At 47.3% G+C, this 20,035-nt stretch overlaps 1 protein-coding gene across 1 annotated transcript in view; it reads left to right on the top strand.

Moving 5' to 3' along the window:
* The window catches only part of LOC101399598 (Kinesin-like protein KIF28P), a 53,459-nt gene extending 34,943 nt beyond the window's left edge, over positions 1-18,516 (top strand). The window contains 16 exon segments of the mRNA XM_087424236.1: positions 359-426; positions 2,540-2,646; positions 4,200-4,321; positions 4,876-4,936; positions 5,121-5,175; positions 6,750-6,873; positions 9,919-9,982; positions 9,985-10,189; positions 11,479-11,564; positions 11,567-11,606; positions 12,339-12,496; positions 12,745-12,851; positions 13,100-13,247; positions 13,536-13,679; positions 13,682-13,725; positions 18,364-18,516. Coding sequence (XP_087280362.1) covers positions 359-426; positions 2,540-2,646; positions 4,200-4,321; positions 4,876-4,936; positions 5,121-5,175; positions 6,750-6,873; positions 9,919-9,982; positions 9,985-10,189; positions 11,479-11,564; positions 11,567-11,606; positions 12,339-12,496; positions 12,745-12,851; positions 13,100-13,247; positions 13,536-13,679; positions 13,682-13,725; positions 18,364-18,516 — 1,686 coding nt within the window.
* The last annotated feature ends 1,519 nt before the right edge of the window (positions 18,517-20,035 follow it).

The following is a 20,035-nucleotide window of genomic DNA, read 5'->3' on the forward strand; positions in this document are numbered from 1 at the left end:
ACTCAGTAATGAGCAAATTGATTGGTCTCTGCAGTGCCAACATTCAACTGTCACTTAAGTCCCTGAGTAGATCTGCTGGGGACTCAGTGCGGAGGGCAGTGTCATACCCAGGTCAGCAGCACAGGTGTTCCAGTCAGTCAGGGCTGGTTCGAGTCCCAGCTCTGCCAGGTATTATCTGGGTGACCTTGGGGGCATATCATTTTTCCCTAAGCCTCAGTTTTCTGTCTGAGTTGTAAAGTTCGAACAATGCTGTAAATTACAAGATGATCCATGAATGTTTGCTGTATGATATCAACATACATGTCATACAATAAGCCCCGACATAAATAACAAAATCTGAAAGGGATATTTTTTACAGATAGCAGCTGTAAGTCCAGCCGACATCTGCTATGAGGAAACTTTATCAACATTAAGATACGCTGAAAGGTACGTTTATGAATACTTATTATCCATGGTGGGTCTAAAAAGTTCTAAATCTGGCAAATTCTTCTAGGACCCTTATACTTGATGGGTTGGCGTTTGGGGAAGGGGTCCAGGAGAAGGTGGATCAAAATGACTTGCGAGAGAGGAGTGAGAGGAAACAAGAGGAGAAAGAACTGGGCCTCAGGGCCCTCCTGAGCCTGTCATTCTGTCACTCCAGTCCTGGGTGGGGGAGGAGCCGTGGGCTCACATCCATGGGAGGAAGCATTGATGCCAATCCTGATGTGGTTACCCACCCGTCTCCCTGAATTTTCCTGCCCAGTAGCCTGGATATTCACCAATTTCTCCTTTTATCTCTTGGGACACGGGTAGAACTTAGTGACAGGATTTTTGTGCTGATGACAGATGAAGATGAGCGTGTAAGAGGCAACCCCGAGGTTGGCACCCAGGCACCAGCCCTGCAGCTCTCCCTGTGTCGGTTCTCATCTCTCCAGGCCCTACACAACAGGTTACACTCTTTGGACTATAGGAATAGGCCTGAAGGTCCAGGTCTCTCCTCCCGGGGAGGGGCTCTCATTGCCAGGTTCCTTCCTGTCCGACCGGCCCAGGAAACAAGCCCACGCCGTTAGCCTGGCAGGAGGCTGTGGCCAAGCCGCGTTCCTGCTTTTCAAGTCAGGCCTCTGGAGCTCGTGCTGAGCCTGTTTTTCCTGACCCTTCTGAGAAAGGGGAGGGTATGCAGAGAGGAAGCTTCTAACCAGGGGTGGAAACTCTCCCACAGGCCACACTGCTCCTCCTTCCGTTGGCGGGGCAGACACTGAGAATCCACCTCTGCAGCGCTCCCCTCGGGGGCAGACAGGACCTGGAATTCTCAAGCCTGCGTTCCAGGCAGCCGGAACTCCGTGTGAGATGGAAGCATCTGCCTACGCTAGTGTGTCCCCTGTCCGGTCTGGGGCCTGTGCTTCAGACAGAGTCTGGCCCCACCAGCTATGTGACCTGAACCTCCTAACCCCCAGAGACCTCACCATAGCCGGGGCTGACACCTAGTCACAGAGTTGGGGTGAAGACCGTATGAGATCGTGCATGGACCCTTCCTGGCCGAGTTTGGCCTGGCACATAGTCGATGCTCAAAAATGATAGATGTTATTATGCCACCAAGCAATCGCCTCTCCTTCTGTTCTTTCCCCTGCCCTCTTCTCAGGGAGGGAGCCCCTTGCATTTAAGTGACAAATACTTGCATTCTCATCCTTTGCTGTGCAGCCTCAGTATCATTTTACACCATCAGAACTTTTCTTCCAGCATCTGCACCACAAGCCTAGATCTTTAGGTCGAATTTTGTTTTTAGTAATATTTAGAATGTTCCCTTTTGCTCTGGTTATCAGATGCAAATCTGTGGCTAACAGTTTTTATGTGTGATGAGAGACTGTGTGATGAAGACTGTGTGATGTGGAGGAAAGAGAAAATGGTTCCCAGAAGTCCTGGGCTCTAATCCCAGATCTGCCACCGACCGTGTGACTTGGGGCAAGCCTTGTAAACTCTGTTCCTCAATGTCATCTGCGTAAAATGAAAGGAGGAAGGTGGCCAGATTTGGCAAATAGAAATACAGGATGCCCAGTTAACGCGAACTTCAGATGAAGAGCAGGAGTGTTTTAGCATCAGTATGTCCCATGCGATATTTGGGGGCATCCCATGTTTTCTCTGGCCACACCAGAAGGGAGTGAACCAGACAGGCTCCGAGACCCTCGCAGCCTGGTGCACAGGGCAGAGCGGTCGCTCACAGCCTCCAGGGTTAGAGTTATTGGAGCAGCAGCAGAAGGGATTGGACAGATTTTTCCATTCGCCAAGTGTGTTCAGGGCCCCGGACGTGTCAGGGGCTGGGCTGTGGGCCCTGGAGGAGCTGCTCATGTTTATGTGAACCGTGGAAGTCACTGCAGTCCCTTTTGGTCTTGCTGCTTTGCTGGAACCTGACATGGTGGGATCTCGAAGCACGTGGGGGTGAAGGGCTCTCTCTCTGCCCGGGTGAGATGGGAGCAGGCCCGGTTTCTGCCCAGTGCTCTGGTGGTGCTGCTTGCACTGCAGAAAGGTCCAGGGCCTGAGTGTGTGTCGTCTTCGCACATGAAAGGGCTAAGAATATCCGGAACAAAGCCGTGGTCAACACCTCAACGCTAATGAGAGAGTCGAGGACAGAGAACAAACTGCTGCTCGGATGGGGAAACTCCAGCATGGCAGGTAAACCGAGGCAGGAGTCAATGCTGAGTCCAAGCCAGCAGCAAGAAGGCTGGGGGCCGGGGGAGGAGTGACCAGCAGCTCAGTAAGCACGTGGTTAGAATCGGGGGGAGCCCTGACCTTGGAAAAAAACCACTTTAAGGTAAATGTAGATTTACATGCGGTTGGAAGAAATATTGGCCGTGCCCTTTAAAAGTGGCCATTTTAGTCCTGTATTTTATTGCCTTTTTTATTTTGAGGCCATTGTTCCTACCGAGACTACTCTTTCCTTAGCAGATTTGGCCATTTGACGTTGATTCTGCTGAGAGCCTCATGCAGCTAAGTGATGCTTGCAGCTGAAGAAGCCTTAGCAGCAGCACTGTCTCCTGAGACCCTGCTCAGCCCTGGCTGCATTAGAGTCACCTGGTGACAAGGCCCCACCCAGACAGTTAATCCACCCCTGGGGCAGCCGGCCTTCCTAAGGGCCCCAGCGGCTCTACCGTGCAATTATTGAGAACCACTGCTTTGAGTTAAGGCTTCAGACTTCAGTTTGGCAGCATGAAGGTATACATGATTTTATGCCCATTAATACTTTAGAATGGAGTGGATAAAATAGGCAAAATATAAAACCGTTGAGGTAAAATTGGTAAAAGTGTTCAGTATGGAAACAGCAGTGTTGGAAGGTACACACACACACACCCAGGCTGCCTCAATGGATGTCGGGCTCAGCGGGCAGGCCGGCCCCACCTGCCCTAGCTCCAGGTTCCCATGTCTGACTCACTAAGGCATCAGCCTCAGCCAAGCCCTTCCTAAATTGAGTCAGTGCCTCACCTGGTCCAGGCATGGCTCTGCTGGGACAGAAATCTCTGTAACATCAAAAATCGGACGTGCTGGGGCCGGCCTGGTGGGGAGAGATTGGGTGTGTGCATTCTGCTTCGGCTGCCCGGGGTTCGCCGGTTTGGATCCTGGGCGCAGACCTGCTCACCGCTCATCAAGCCATGCTGAGGCGGCGTCCCACATAGCAGAGCTACAACTATGACACACAACTATGTACTAGGGCTTTGGGGAGAAAGAAGGAAAAAGAGGAAGATTGGCAACAGATGTTAGCGAAGGGCCAATCTCCCTCAAAAAAACAAAAAAAAATTGGACGTCCTGGATGTTGACCTAAACATAGCGTCTAATTCCCGTTATTCATAAGCATAGACACAGAATATGTGAAAAACAATGTAAGATAAATCTTTGATTCTTCCAGAATCCCCTGGCCTTATAGGAATTCCCTGTAATGACGGTGTAAAAAAGAAACACTCTCGCATGCCTACACGAACAAAAAATAGGATACTGAGCTTTGTGCCTCCTCCTATACAGGACCTCCTTGCTGTAGTTCCTTACGGAGTAAAAGGTGATACTACTCTTGGTAGAACTTACCCAGAGACTTCTCACACGAAGTGCAGTTCAATTCCCCACTCCTGCTGAGTCCCGAGTTCTGACTGAGAACGGAGTCGAGACTGACTGTTGTTATCCTGTGCCTCACCTGTAACACTGCAGGCCTGTTGCTTAAAACATCTCCCTCCTTCCAGGGCAGCCAGTCTGTCTGCTGGCAGAGCACGGGCTCGGGCCTCATGCTAATCCGATGAGCTGGGCGCACCAGCTGGAGCAGGCTCGCAAAGAGTGGCGGCAGCAATACATGGCCATCGCCCAGGTGAGCATCCCTGACCCCACCTGCGGAGGCCGGCGCCCCGGATGGGAAGCCTTGAGCCTTACCCAGACACACATTGCTGTCTGGTACATGACAGGGGGGAGTGTTTTTCAGTGAATGTGTAGTATGTGAAATGTGACATATGACTTACAATGATACTATTGGCAGAGTTAGGGGAGAGAATGGCAGGGCACGAAAGAAAAGGAGGCAGAGAGGCCTTGGTGCATATTGACGAGTGAGGCCGAGGATAGAAGGCAAGGCCACTGATAATTAGAGTTTGGGGGGAATTTGAGGAATATGAGTTGTCTTCTGGGGCCAGTATGTTGTAACTCTGAACCATGGTACCTATCCTGGCATTCACTGCCAATACCAGATCCTCGGTGGGCTGTGATGTGAATTTTCTACGTGGGTCAGGGAGATACCCCCTCTGCCGCCCGTCAATGCCACACCCCCACCATGACCTTACTCCCCCCAAAGTCACGGGCCAGAGCTGGAACTCTTTGGGAGTGGTGGGAGCATGTCTCCTAAGGCCCAGACTCAACAATTTCTTCCTCCAGAATTCCTATGAGGAAGATGGAACTTTCCAAAGGTTAGGAATCCCACAAGAAAAGGAAGAAAGTAAAATGGTTATCCCTAAAGCAGGGGGATGTCTAAGTACCATTATGATTGAAACTCCCGTGGGACAATCCCTTCACATGATCCTATTGGAGAGGAAATGGCACTTCCCAAACATCAGACATGCTCACTTGTTAAGATCAAATCCTGCAAGATTTTGAAAGGAAGTTATCCTAATTCTTTTCAGGTTCATGTGATGCTGGTCAGGCTGCTTCAAATGCCATCATGCTTCAAGGTTTGGGGTAAGTTTACATGAACTATCTTCGTCCAGCATTGGAGAATTGTGCCCACTCAGTCCAGAGGAGATTTCCAAAATCCCTCTGGTCATCAATAGGCCAGGCCACAAATCCTGCTGGACAACCAAGAAATTACCAGGCTTTTCTCAGCGACCCCCTCTAATGCGTAAGGAATAAAGCTTTGGGAAGGGCTTTCATCCTCTTGCTGAAGTCCCTCCTGCTGCCCTCACTTTGTTTCGTTGGCTCTGATCTTGGCAGAAAAGGGAAAGTCAGTTGCTAGACTCTGTATGATAATTCTTCACAAGCAGACATAAGTAGATCTGCCCGTGAAATGAAGAGAGTTAAAAGCACAGGCCCACTGGGGTAGCCCATGCCTTTCATGGTCTCCCCACCAAACCAAAAGCCTCCCCAGATCTCTGTGCTGGGAGCACCAACTGGCCTGATGGAAAGCCCAGACCTGGAGGTGATCCCCTCCCCAAGGACTCCCTCAGGAGCCCCTCCAGGAGCTCCTGTGCAACCCTCTGGTGGGTTTCATAAACTAGAGCTGTGTCTCACCTCTGTGGCCTCTCTCCTTGGGAGGCCACTGCTCTAGGGTTCTCTCTCCTCCTTCCAGAACCACTGTTTCCTGATTGCCCACTATTTCCAGCCAATGGGCTTCATCAGCTCTTACAGACAGTCCCCCTGACATACCTCAGCCCTCCTGAGCCAAAGTGTGTGGGGTTGTGGGAGGGGGAGGGGAAGGGACTGTGCTGACTGAGGGGCTGGCACCACCTCACCTTGCACTGCCAGCCTCTAGGCCCCTTCCCCTGATTCTTCCTGGGGATTCCCCTCATCTCCCTTTTCAGGCCACTTCCTGTGGGGACCCCTAGTCCAACACACAGGTCTGTAAGTGGCGGAATTCCAGATGAGCTGAGGTTAAAACCTTTCCCACAGGATCCCTGGGCCCCAAGCAAACAAGGGACATGGATGGACATGTGTTTCAACATCCAGAACATTCCATGACAGCCAAGGAGTCCAAGAACATTCTAGAACAGTTAGGAAGCCAGTCACTTAGGGCACACAGATGATGTCTAGCGGGCAGCCAGTTTGACATCTCTGACATCTAGTCCCAAATCCTGTGACATATAAAGTCTGCATTTGTATAATGAAGACCCAGAAACAGATCTAGACTTCCCTGTAATGCGTAAGGCTCATTAGTAGATCACCTACCCAAGCATCTCTCCTGAAACTTCTTTGTTTTCTTTTCATTTCCCCTCCATCAGTCCCACCAGTCTGTGAGTTTTTGAGGACTCCAGCTATGAGCCCCGTGTCTCCCGTCTCCTTGCAGTTACCGGCACTCAGCTGGTGTTGCTTCGATTAATAAGATAATTGCCTTGTCTCCGGAGTCTGTGTGCAGGGTCCTTCTGCACCCGCTACTCGATCTCCACCCACTGTGGCCACGGCACACGGGAGCCACAGATGCTTCCTGCCATCGTCAGCAGCTGTGGTCTTACTGAAGTGTGCAAGTGAGAAAGACCATCTAAACTGTTCGCTAAAGTCTTCATTTATTTGCTCACTTAGACAAACTCTTGTCCGTTTAGAATTTCAGATAAACACACTTCCTTCACAAATTTGGATGGTAAAGTGACAGTCACTCCACACAGCAAATGCAAGGTTGTCGTTAACGGGGTGCCCATCACGACCAAGACAAAGCTACAGCATTTGGTAAACTTTCCTGCCTGGCCACAGAATATCCTGAGTCCCACCCAAGAGCTGGGAGAGGTCCTTGTGAGGAGGCCCAGGCGTCGAAGCTGTGGCGAGGGCTGGGTGGGCTGGGCGCTAACCGCCTCGCGTCCCTCTGCTATGGAATGAAGATAATGACATGGTCACAGCTGTGGAGTTGGGAGATCTGCTATGAACTTGCTTTGCGTTCTTGGGAAGTCACTTGGCTTCTCTGGACCTCCCTGATAAGACAGAGATGGGGGAACTAGATGATCACAAAGATCCCTTCCAGCTCTAACATTTTATGACATTTAGCTTTTTAAAAAATCTGCCATTGAGAGGGCTTGCACAGCTCCTGCAAACATCGGGCTCTCTCCATCTCCTCCCCACCACCCCAGGGGCTCCTACCAGCCCCCTGCAGCCCAATCCTCTCTCCAATCCATTCTCCACACTGTGGCCACACAGAGCCTTTTAGACAAGCAAACTGGATTAGGCCACTTCCTTCTGGAAATCCTTGGTGACTCCCTTTTAGGACACCTGCGTGAGCTGCCCCGTCCCCCGCCTCCTCCACGCGCTTCCCTGGTCACAGTGACCCTCTCTTGGTTGCTCAAAACACCCCAGGCTCTGTTCGAAGCAGCCTTCTCTGCCTCACAAAACTTACCACACTGGAAGTCCCACCTTAAACAGCACGCCTCCCAGGAGGCCTTCTCTAATCCCCAGTGTCAATGAGGCCGCCTCGTAGACGCTGCAGGAGCACCGCCCTTTCCTTCAAGCGTCTCTCACAGGTAGTGAGCACATTAGTCTATCAAGTCCTGGGGGGAGGCAATGGGTCTGTTTAGTCCCCACTGATTCCCAGAGCGTGATGGAGAGTCAGCACTCAGTGGGGAATCAAGGAAGAAATAAGGAAAGCATGTACACAGAAGCACAGTTTAAGGTGATCTGAAAAATATTTTATTCAGCCTTTTTTAACGTTAGCAGAAGGGTTACCTGAATAACACAGCCTGCCATTACCAGAAATAGAACACAGGAACGGTTTTTACATTTTACTGTTAAGCGTGTGGTGTGGAGAGCTGAGGGCCTGTATACGTTCTGTCCTTTTCCTTCAACCCGATGTCCCTGTCATGGTCCCGGATAACTGGGTGACAGGACTGCTCCTGTGTAAACCACGCTGGTTCTCTTTTAAGGGACTGTGCACCAATTAATTTTATGGGGATTTTTTTTTTCTATTTTTCTTTTTTCTCATGCAGAGAGTAGTCTTACTGATCTGTCATCTTTAAGGTTGTCTATTTTTACCTTTCAAAAGTACCAGTGACCTTTCCTCAAATGAAGCCCCACATTCCTCAGGAGCCCTCTGAAAGGCTGGCAGTAGCTTCTGGTGGTTTCTGGGAACGTTTTGTGCTTGTGTGTGATGTTGAAAAGACTGGTGGTGAGCAGCAGTGGGCTCCAGGTACAGACCAGAATGGCACTCTTGGTGGCTGATCTTGTAAACGTTCACCCTCGGACCCTGTGGAGCGTGAATGTTGCTGCGGCTCTTGAGAGGAGAGCGCGCCCATGGGCAGTTTTGTGTGACAGAGTCACCCATCAAGGACAAGTCTGGGAGCCTGCAGGGCCTTGTGAGGGCTGGGGAGGGTTTTCTAAACTGGAAACGCCGACAGCTTGCGGTTACTTTTCAGCAGTGCCCGCGCAACTGTCGGCTCGGGTGACAAGCACTTGCAGCCAGTCTCTGCACCTGCCCTGCAGGCGCATCCTGGGGGGAGGGTCGGCACAGCTATCCCAGGCTGCCCCGCAGAGCCTCGCTGACCTGCCACAGATGACATTGGTTCTACCTGTCACAGGGCCTGCGGTCAGCCATCCAGTGATTTCATTAGCTTGATTCCCACTATCTTAGGTCCCTAGCCTAAAGGTCTCTTAAACCCACTAGAGTTCTTCTTGTACTCTGCTGCCCACGATATGCACCATAGCCAGGGTCTCATTTCGCCTTGACGACGCCCTGGAAAGGGGCACTGTGTTCTTCACTTTACTTGTGCAAACAGAAAAAGAATGAAGTCTTTTTAGTGTCTAGAGGAGGTCCTTTTTATGAAGATGCATAACACTCAGAGCGAGAATGACTTAATAGTTTTTTATTTTTGCTAAGTTGCTCAGAGAAGGAGTTGCTAGTTTTACCTGGTAGCCAATTCTGATGTGACATTATTGGTCAAGAAATTATCTAACTTGAATCCCTCATACTGCAGCTTATGCTCATGTCCTTTCTCTTGGTAGCCAGTGTTGACGCAGAGGCCTTGTCCCTCGCCAGTGGCAGGGTCTTGTCCTAGATTGTCTGCTCACTGGGTGTGAGCACACAAGTTTATCACTTAGAGTTCTGCAGGTTAGGGTCCATCACGCATCTCACTGGGCTACAAGCAAGGGGTCACCTGGGCTGTCTTGCTTTCTGGAGGCTCAAAGGAGGGTCTGTTTCTTTGCTTTCTCAAGCTTCTAGAGGCCACCAACATTCCTTGGGTCATGGCCCCTTCCTTCATATCCAAGGTCAGCCACACAGCATCTCTCTGACCCTCTTCTGCTTCCTCTTCCACACTTCAGGCCCATACATTTGGCCCACCTAGATAATCCAAGGTAATCTCCCTGTTTTAAGGTCTGGTGATAAGCAAACTTAATTCTGTCTGCAGCCTTAATTCCCCTTTGCCATATAAAGTAACATATTCACAGGTTCCGGAGACTGGGACATGGACATCTTTGAGGGCCATTCTTCTGTGTACCACGAGCCCTAAACCTTCATTTCTCCTGGGAGGGTCTGTTTTCTAACTCCTTCATCATCTCCTCTAAGTCATTTCTGGGCTCCATCAACTCAAGCAGTGCTGAAGTGATCGGTCCAGGAAGGAACATGGTGCTCTTGAAGGCCCTTACCAAAGCTAAGTTTGATGAGAGAGTTATGTGGTCTTGGGTACCTAAAACTCACCCCATCAGAGGGAGCATGCTGGGAAAAATCACAGAAACGACTTGTTAGAGCAGCAGATGGAATCAAATATTGGTGACCTACCTTTGTATTTCCAGGTGTGGATTTGGTGAAAAGCCAAGTTTATCAATAGGAAATTCCTAACGGAGGAACTGTACCAGCGCTGGATGGAGAAGACAGCCACGTAGCTCAGGAAGACGACCCCTTCTGGGATCCTGTCGAGGCCGTCCGCCTGGGCTCGGCTCACGTCTGGCTCCAGTCTCTCGCCCACTGCGTGGAGTGCGAGGAGCAGGTGGAGCTTGTGAGCTGCGACAGGCTGGAGGCGGCGGTGCTGCGTATCTGCATGAGCCCCTGCGCCCCGACAGGACAGTGGGTATCTTCTCCCCCCTGCCTAGTTCCGGGTCTGTCAAACATAGAAAACTCACAGCAAGCCTGAGTTCTCCCGGAGGGGGTGGTCAACCCGGTACCCTGAAGAGGTCATTCGTGAGACAAATGAATGAGCTCACGCATTCATGATTTGACCTCATCAAATCTGATTTTTGCCATGGCAGCCAAAACCGCTGACCTGAAGTATTTAAAAAATTCCTTCTGATGAGGCCCAACACCCAGAAGCAGAAAGCTGACCCCTTCTCCCTCCTTGGTACAAGCTCTGATCATTTCTTTGTTCCTTTTCTCAAGGCAGGGACTGAGTGTCTTTGTTGTCTGGCCTCTTTCTATGCTGTTATCTGATCTTTCTGTGGGCACAGGCTTTGTTTTACCTCTACTCCGTTACCTGTTACCCTCGTCTCAGGCTATCTCGTCTGTTTTCTCTCTGTAGGCCATAGGCAGGTCAGGCAGTTTTTACAAAAGCTGAAGTCGCTTAGCAATTCTAAGCAGAGGCTGGAAGGGTCTGGTCTGGGTGCCAGGGTCCTCAGAGGCACCGACTGCAATCTTTTTGTTTTTCTGAAGAGGAAATAGGCTCAAGAAGGGAGCAGGAGAACCACAAGGTCCTGTGACCGAGAGACCAAGCTGACCATTGGTTCACTGTCTTTACCGGGACCCCAGGCAGCGTTCTGGTCATCCGGCTACCTCGGGCGTCTAGGGTCCTGACGGTTATCTTTCCCACTGCAAGTTAACAAAGCGGCATTCTAGTTTACAGGTTTCAGTCTTTATGAGTTTGGTCGATGTGAGTGACGGCCCCTGTTGGAAAGCTGTCCGAATCAGTTTCTGAGCTTGTAGGCCTGAGGTTGACTCTGGACTATGACGAATTTACCAGGAAAGATGATCCCTTGAGAGACTGCCTCTGGGGAGTCAATTGGCTTTTCCCGGGGGGCAGCCCCTCTGTCCCACTGGGACCCTACCTCCATCTTTAATGCTAGTTCAGCACCCACATCTGAGTGCATTTACTTCCTGAAGCTGTTATATTCCCGTGTCCTCCTTGAGAAGGCTGTGAGCTCCCTGAGGAGGTTCATGTCTTACCTTGAAGTACCAGCAGAGGGTGAGCCCTCGTTGAGCGTCTCTTGAATGAATGAATTCTACAGCTGATTATATTACTACTCTTCCTTCAGTGAACTCAGCCCCCTCTTAAGGAGTCTATGTAACCCCCTTTGACATCCCAATCCTAACTTGCTTGGGCCCAGGCTAACCTGCGATCAACGTTCCCCCTCTTCTGTTTGTAGAGCATGTGGTGGGGAGGATGTGGTCATTGACCCTTTGGAGCTGCTGGGCAAGAGGATGGATTTCCAGATTCGCATTGTGCGATGCCTTGGTGGCTAAAGGAAGATGCAGAGCAGGGGGTTCAGATGGGGTACCAGCCCACCCCGCAGAGCGGCTATGCATAAACAAGCCACCTTGTGGGCCCTGAGAGGAGGGAGCCTTTCTTTCAAGTTTTAAAAATGAGTTTATCATGAAGTTTTCTTAAGTGTCGATGCTTGCTCAACCCCAAAATGACTATTTCCCCCGTCTGTTGAATAGAGAGAGAAGCCGCGTGCCCCTGCAGTCACTGGACTGTGCTCAATGTGTTCTGACCTTCAAAGTGCTCGAAGCAGCAGAGTCAGGAATTTTAATTATCCAAAAGAATATCCAATAAAACTGTATTATCTAAGTAGAATGGTTGTTTTTTGGTTTTTTCGAGTTGGGAACAAAAGGACTGTACTACAATGTGGCAGAAGCGCCAGATATGCTTAAACTAATCAGGCTAAAAGGATATAAAGAGAGAGAGCAATAAAGAAAGGGAGACTTTGAAAGACAAAACCCAACCAACCACCTCACGTGGAAAATTAACAATTTTAGATTATCTAGGTAGAAAGTATTTATCAAAATCCTTTTCCTTTTTTGCCAGACATTTAATGTTACCTATGCAGTGATGAGACTCATGCTGAATAGCTGAGATGTTGGGGGCAGCAATCATGAGAATCAATTATAGGTCATCTTTTATCAACTACCCCATGCAGGCTCTACTTGCTTTGGCTCATCTGATCCTTTTCTTTACAAACACGTCCTTTTTGGTTTTAAATTATGTTTTATGTTCTTTTCTCAGGTACCGAATTTATGATCTTCCAAACACTTTATATACTAAGCCTGTATGGAAAATTGTGAATCCCCAAATTGAAGATACTGTGCAATTTGCAGCCTTAAATGCATCTCAGGAGTTCCTGAATTACTTACAACTCATTGTTGACTTAGGGGGTCTTCAAGGTACCATCTTTACTACCCCTTCTGCATGGTGCATTCTTCAACCAGCTATCATGTCAGTATACCCAGGGCTGCAGAGGAGGTGGAGGGACGTGGTCAGGGTCTTAACAGCAGTGGCCAGGAGCCGTCTTCCCCTGGGTCCCTGGGTTCTAGTCCACGGGCGATTACATGGCTTAACATCTCCTCACACAACACTGGGGCTAGACAACTGAGCCCTTTCTTTCCTTGATGGTGTCTCCCCCGCTCTGCAGAAGGCTGTGCCGAACTGAGCTGCTCTCAGCCGGACCTCATGGTCACAAGTAAAGGCCACATCATGGTGGACACCATGAAAATTGCCACTGTGATGGATACAGGCAAGGTGTGTACATTCATGTGACATTAAATAGACGTCACAGATGACTAGAAAATCTCAGAGCCGCTTGGGGATCATCCATGTTCCTTCTCTTTAACAGATGTTTTCTTATTTACTCCTGTGTACCCCGAGGGGCTTGAGCCCTGCTCACCACACCACCCCCCCGCCTAGTTTTCACATGGGAGTAAAAATTGCCAGTCTCAAAGGAAATGCAAATAACCCAGCCAACGGCTAAACGGACATGTTTTTTGTAGGCTACATCAAATCCGATATCAGAACTTGACCTGAAGCTGCTCAAGTTACAACAGGAGACAGAACTGCTCAGAAACATTAACAGAGCCCTTAGAGAGGAAAACGTGCTTCTCAAAGGGTCACTTGAGAAAACTGGTTCTAGTCAACAAGGTGAGAGGCCACTTGAGTCTTGGTTGTTTATCTCTAAACTCCTTTATTTGTGATGTGTATTTGTCTTTCTAAGAAATGAATTTTTTAATGAGTTAATCTATATCTTGTTTCATAAAAAAAAGAGCAGAACTTTTTTTCCTTCTGCCTTGTAAGGTTTCTTTGGAGGGGTCAAAATTGGTCCCTGATAAATGCTGATGTAGTAGAATGCCAGCACGATAAATAAATACATAAATACCTGGATAAATAACTAGGTGGATAAATAAATGTTATCTTTTCTTTCTATCTTAGCACATAAGCCTTCCAATACCCTGAAGGTAACCGGGATGACAGCACAACTGCCAGCAGCCCAAGAGATTAATCAAATGTAGACCCAGCCAGCCAGCTATGACAGAGAATTTGCCAAAGCTCTTAAGGTGTTCTACCAAAGCATGAACAAGGCAAGGGGCAGTTTCTCAGACTGAGACACTATAAACCTCGTGTAAGTAACCAGAATCCTGGGATTCCATTAAATTTCCATTAAATTGAGGTATTTGATATAACTGCGTTTCCTGAGCTTGGGGACGCGTGTGTTTAAGCAGAAGAGCACACGGAGTAACAGTGTGAGTCTATGCTCTGTCGGCCGCCATCCACCTTTGCTCTTGCTTTTTTATTCAGCGTACATCTGCCTGGTTCCAGGCAGCCACAGCCACGGCAGGAGTGACATTCATTCACCTTATGATATACAGAATATCCCAGAAATGCAAGTCTGGTTTATCGTTATAAAACCACATGGATATAATTCTTCACATTAAGATATTATAGGAGAAAAATCATGATTACTTCAATAGATGCAGAAAAGGCAAGTGATGAAATTCAGCATCCTACCATGATAAAAACTCAGCAGAGTAGGAATAAAATGGACATTTCTTAATCTGATGAAGGCAATCTTAAACACACACGCAGCAAGCATAATGCTTATGGTGAATCACTGAAACCTTTCCCTTTCACCTCAGGAAGAAGTCAAGGATGCCAGTCAGGGATGTCACTCCTGTTTGACACTGTACTTTAGGTACTAGCCAGTGCAGTAAGGCAAGACATACAAGATATAAAGACTGGAAAGGAAACAAAAGCAACAGCAATAATAGCACACATTTACATAATACTAAGTGCTTTACATTTACTGACTCAATTCTCATAAGAACCCGATGTGGAAGGTACTATTATTAGCCTTATTTTTCAGCTGATGGATCTAAGGCACAAGAGAAGTTAGGGAACTTACGTAAAGATACACAACTAGTAAGGAGCAGGGCCCCGCTCCAACCAGCTAGGCTTGCTCTGCAGTCTGTACTCTCCCACTACACTGTGCTGCCTCTAGTATTATGCTCACACGACATGTTTATGTAAATAGAAAATCCAGAAGAATTACAAAGTTGCTGGATACAAAATCAATATTTAAAAATTAACTATATTTGACTATAACAGCAACGAGACAAAAATTTTTTTATAGAAGATACAATTATAATTGCATCAAATATGAGAAGTACTTAGGCCTATAGCTAAAAAACTATGGACTTCCATGGAGAAAATTTTAACACTTGAGAGATGTTAAAGATGATCTAAATAAATGGAGAAGCATGCCATGTCTCCATGGTTTGGAAGGTTTGCTACTGTAAATCTGTCCAGTTTCCTGAGATTCAGTGTAATCCCAATCAAATGGAATGGAATCTAACAAGATGATTCTTTAATTTAGATGGAATTGTGAGAGCAAAGAATAGCCAAGACCAAGACCCAATACCAAGTTAGGAAGACCTGCCCTACCTGATATCAAGGCTGATTTTAATGCTATTGTATTAGGCAGTAAGGTATTGGCCCAAATATAGATAAGCTAAGATATCAAAGGAAAAGAACAGAAGGCCCAGAAGTAGATTCACTCAGGACTAGAGACTTGATATAAGACCGAGGTGGAAACACAGATGAGTGTGGCAAGGATGGATTCGTCAATAAATGGTGCTAGGAGAATTAAGAATATGTACGAGGAAAAATGAAATTGGAGTCTTATCCAAAACTATACCCAGAAATCAATTTTAGGTGAGAATTAAAGACCTACATGTAAAAGGTAAAACCCTAACGCTTATAGAAGAGACTTTAGGAGACTGTCTTCATGACCTCACAGTGGAAAAGATTTTCTTAAATATGACACACAAAAAAACCCCTAGCTTTAAAGAAAAAGATTGATAGCTTCACCCACATTAAAATTGTAAACTTTGGTCTAGATACCAAAATAAAATCAAAAGGGATGAGAAAAGTTATTTGCAACACATTTAACATATAATGAACTAATATCCAAAACAAAGAATGACTACAAACCAAAAAGAAAAACAGAGATAGTTAACCCAATAGAAAAAAATGGTCAAAAGACCTGAACAGGAACTTCACAAAAGAGGAAACCAAATAGGCCAATAAATATATGAAAAAGAGCTTAACCTCATTAATAGTTTGGGAAACACTAATTGAAACCACAAAGAAATACTATACAAACCAACCATACTGGCAAAAATTAAAAAGTCTGAAAATATCAGGTTTTGGTGAAGATACAAAGCAACAGAAACTTTCATGCCCTGCTGGAAGGAGTATAAATTGGTATGAGCACTTAAAAAATTGTTTGTCATTTACCTAATAAAAGTTGAAGATGCATCCACCCTAGAAGCCTGCGATTCAACTCCTCTTCTCCACAGAGTAACCCGGTTCTGCGGAGAATTGAGCCGAGGCCAAGGTTCTCAAAGTGTGGTCCCCCCACTAGCAGCTTCAGCATCATCTGAGATCTTGTTAGGAATGCAAATTCCAGGGCCCCATCTCAGACCTACTGAATCAGAATCTCTGGGTGCGGGGCCCAGTAATCTGTGCTTTAACAAGCCCTCCAAAGGATTCTGCCTTAAACTGAAGTTTGAGAACCACCTCACTAGGTTTCCAATGTATGTAATGAATTAATTTCTCCCCTATCTATCTAGAATGGTACTCGAGTTATACACCATTCTTGAGAGAACTGAGAAAACAGTCACTCAAATCATTTTCTGTTCTGTGGTTCAGATGAGGGACCAGCTGAAAAACTCTGCAGAAACCCGGGCATATGTGCACTGGCTGTTCTTAACACCATCTTCCATAGTAGCCCCAAACTGGAAACATCCTAATGATCATCCACAGAAGATAGGTAAATTATGGCACCTTCTATACTGTGGAACACTACACTGCTGTGAAAATGAACGACAGCCACGTGCAACAGGCTGAATTTTACCACCAACAGTGGTGATTGAAACCTTCAAGTCACAAAAGACGCCATCCAGTATGATTCCATAAACGGTCAAAAGACAGGAGAAATATACTGTTTAGGGCTGCATTCTAGGTGGCAAGAAAATGATCATCACACAAGTCAGGCTACTGGCTGCTTCCGGAGAGAGGGGCGAGGAGGTAACCAGGAGAGGTTTGACAGGCAGAGTTCTTTCTTGAGCAGGTGTGTTCACCTTAACTGTACCTACACACACATTTTGGGTACTCTTTTGTATGTATATCTCACAACAAAAAAGAAAGAAAAACTGGTTAGATGAAAGACACTATAAACAAAGTTTAAAATAAGCCATACCCTGGGAGAATCAATTGTATTATTTATCATCCAAGGTTAGTATCCAAAATATATAAACTACTTTTAAGATAAGAAAAAGACAACATGTTGGAAAACACATTGGAAAAAACGGGGCAAAGGACCTGAGTAGGCATTTCGCTACTCATCAGGGAAATGGAAACTAAAATGAGATGCCATGACACACCACCCACCCTCTGCCCACTCCCATTGATACTGGCCCTGTTACGGGTTCCCCTACATTAACCCCAGCACACATGGGGTTAAAACCAAAAGCACCCACCCTCTCTCCCCGCTTCTCTAGTTACGTTCATATGTAAATAGAGTATCTTTAACCCTGGTATCCCTGAGCTTCACCAATGCCTGAAAGTGGTGTTGAGATTAGAGCACTGACTTCCCCCTCACACACAAGTTACAAAATGCTAAACCCTGGTGGCCTCACACTGAAGTCATGGCTAATCACCGTCCTTGAAGTTGACTGCAGGAAAACTCATGTCCAGAGAATATCAAGACACTGAAGTTTCCCTGACCCCAACTCCTTGGCCTCCTGGCTCTGGAACCCACCACCCATCACGGAAGAAGATAACCAAGGACACTCACCTGCAGACTCCCTTATCTCGCCACCCCTCTCCCTGCACGTAGTCACATGCCTCCCAACCTTTCAAACCACTTGCCTGTCTTTCGTCTGCCGGGGAGACAGAGCTGTGTGCTTACTCCCATCTCCCGGCTGACGTCACCCAAATTAAACCTCTTTCCTTGCCACAAGGCTGGCATCCAGTTAACAGCTCCCCTCTTGTGCAGCGAGTGAACGAACCTGTGTTGGTGTCCGGTAGCACCATCTGTCAGCACCGTCACCATCCTCCCCACCGCTGGTAGCTGGCACTCTGGCCCACAGACGTCCCTGTAAATCCCCTCCCAGGGGCACCTGCTCCCATGAGGCAGAGGAGACATCACCCAGCCCTACCAATGGCAGAATCCCCACCCCACACGGTCCTTTGCAAACCTCAGAACTTGTACAGTATTAAAAGAATATATACCATTCCAATCTGAAATATTTGGATTATCTCATCAATCTCCCCTAGTGGCAGTAACTAATGGCAGCCTTTCTGAAACCGAACGTGCTCCTAGGGGGCTTATTGCCTCTGCTAGCAACTTTCTTTTTTTTTTTAAAGATTTTATTTATTTGTTTTATTTCCCCCCAAAGCCCCAGTAGATAGTTGTATGTCATAGTTGCACATCCTTCTAGTTGCTGTATGTGGGACGCAGCCTCAGCATCGCCGGAGAAGCGGTGCGTTGGTGCGTGCCCGGGATCCAAACCCGGGCCGCCAGCAGCGGAGCGTGCACTTAACCGCTAAGCCACGGGGCCGGCCCATGCTAGCAACTTTCAAATGCAGTTTTCTAGGCCAAAGGGAGAACTCAGCAGGCACTCCACTCATGTATACATAATACTTTTACTCTAATCATGTGAGTCTACTACTACCATTTTTTTCTTTCATTTTTTAGGAAGATGATCAAATGCTTCGGCCATTTGTACAACAACAGTCACGAATGTTAAAAGACTTCGGCGACCTACTTGAATCCAGCTTGTGGAAACTGAAAAATGATGTTGCTCTTATAATTAAAAGAAAGAGAGAATGTTTATCTCACATCGAATAACGAGGATACACCAACCGAAAACATTTGAGTTTTGAGTTGTAAAGATTATTTGTGCAGCTATAGTTCCCACTTAACCTATTTCTTCTACCATTTTTAAGCAAACCTCCTCTCCTTCAATCTGATTTTTAAAACCATGTAAAAAATGAATCCATATCCAGGGTGAAGGTGACATGGGAGATACTGGAGGTGAATGGTTAGTGCTCTGAGCTCTGGGATTGGACCGCCTGGGGTAAAACCCATCTCTTATCAATCGTGTGGTTTAGGGCAAATGACTTGCCCTCTCTAGGCGTCTCGTTCCTTATCTGTTATATGGAAATAACAGTACTCAGTGCAGATGGTTAATGAATATAAAGGAACATAAAGCACTTAGAACATGCCTGGCACCCAGAATCAATCAATAAGCATTTGCCATTAATATTTTAACAAGTAAACAGTTTGAAACTTCAAATAAATCTCTTTTGATAAATTTCTTGATGTCAGACCTAGAGATAATGGTTATTTCATGCCCCTCATTTTGTATCCTTGCTCTGAATAAATCTGATATTCTGCCTCCACTTATAGTCTGTCTTCACAAGTTTACTTGAAATACATCCAATTCACTACGCAGCATTAGTGCCTGTACTGTGGGACGTGTTCAGCACAGGCGCCGGGGGCGGCAGAGATTAAGAGTGCTGGTGAGGTCTGCCAGGGGTTAGTCAATCTCTAAGGGATCTTGAGTCCACCAAGAATTGACTGATGGGACTTAGGTAAGGACTGACAGGCACTGAGCGCTCCGGGGAAAAGCTATAAAGAAATATTTTGTAGCCTGAGATTCCTAATAACAATAGTAGCAATAATATTGCGATTTAATGAGTGCTTACCGTGTGCCAGGCACTAATCCAAGTGCTAGACGTCTGTTAGCTCATTTAATTCTCACTATAATGCTACGTGTTTGGCACTATTATTTCCCCCATTTTGAGGCTTTAAAGGTTAAATAAGTAAGGTCTGTCCAGGCCACTGTGAGTAGGCAGCAGGCCGACTCTAGAGACTGCAGACCTACGCTGCTGCCTTAACATACAGGACGGGCCCAGGGAGCAGCTAGACTGATGGGCGTAAGAAACCAGGAAGGAGGACCTAGAGCTGACAACCCCAATCCTCGCCCTCTGAAATATAAAGTTAGACTAATCAAATGGCATGACACCGACACTCTCCCGGCAGGAGAAGCTATCCAGGGCTCCAGAAAGGAGTCTCCCAGGGAAGGTGGTGGATCTGGGCTGGTAGTTTCAGCTTAATATCAGGGCCCAACAGCTTATGACAGAGGCTTGGGTTTTGCCTGCAGCTCAGGTCCTGACTGAGTATACACACATGAACCGCAAGATAAGCCGTAACCTCGGAGGCCACGTGTGGAGCTCCCTGTGGTGGTGGCAGGGACAGGCGCCAGCAAAGCATCACAGGATCGCGGGAAGCCTCCGTCAGTGAGGCAGGACAGCAGTGAGGCCACGGGAAGCAGGAACGGCTTCTACCTCTTGGACTGAGCCTC

Source organism: Ceratotherium simum, chromosome 36 (assembly GCF_057802395.1).
Source record: "Ceratotherium simum simum isolate JZ-2026a chromosome 36, ASM5780239v1, whole genome shotgun sequence".
Taxonomy (NCBI): Eukaryota; Metazoa; Chordata; class Mammalia; order Perissodactyla; family Rhinocerotidae; genus Ceratotherium; species Ceratotherium simum.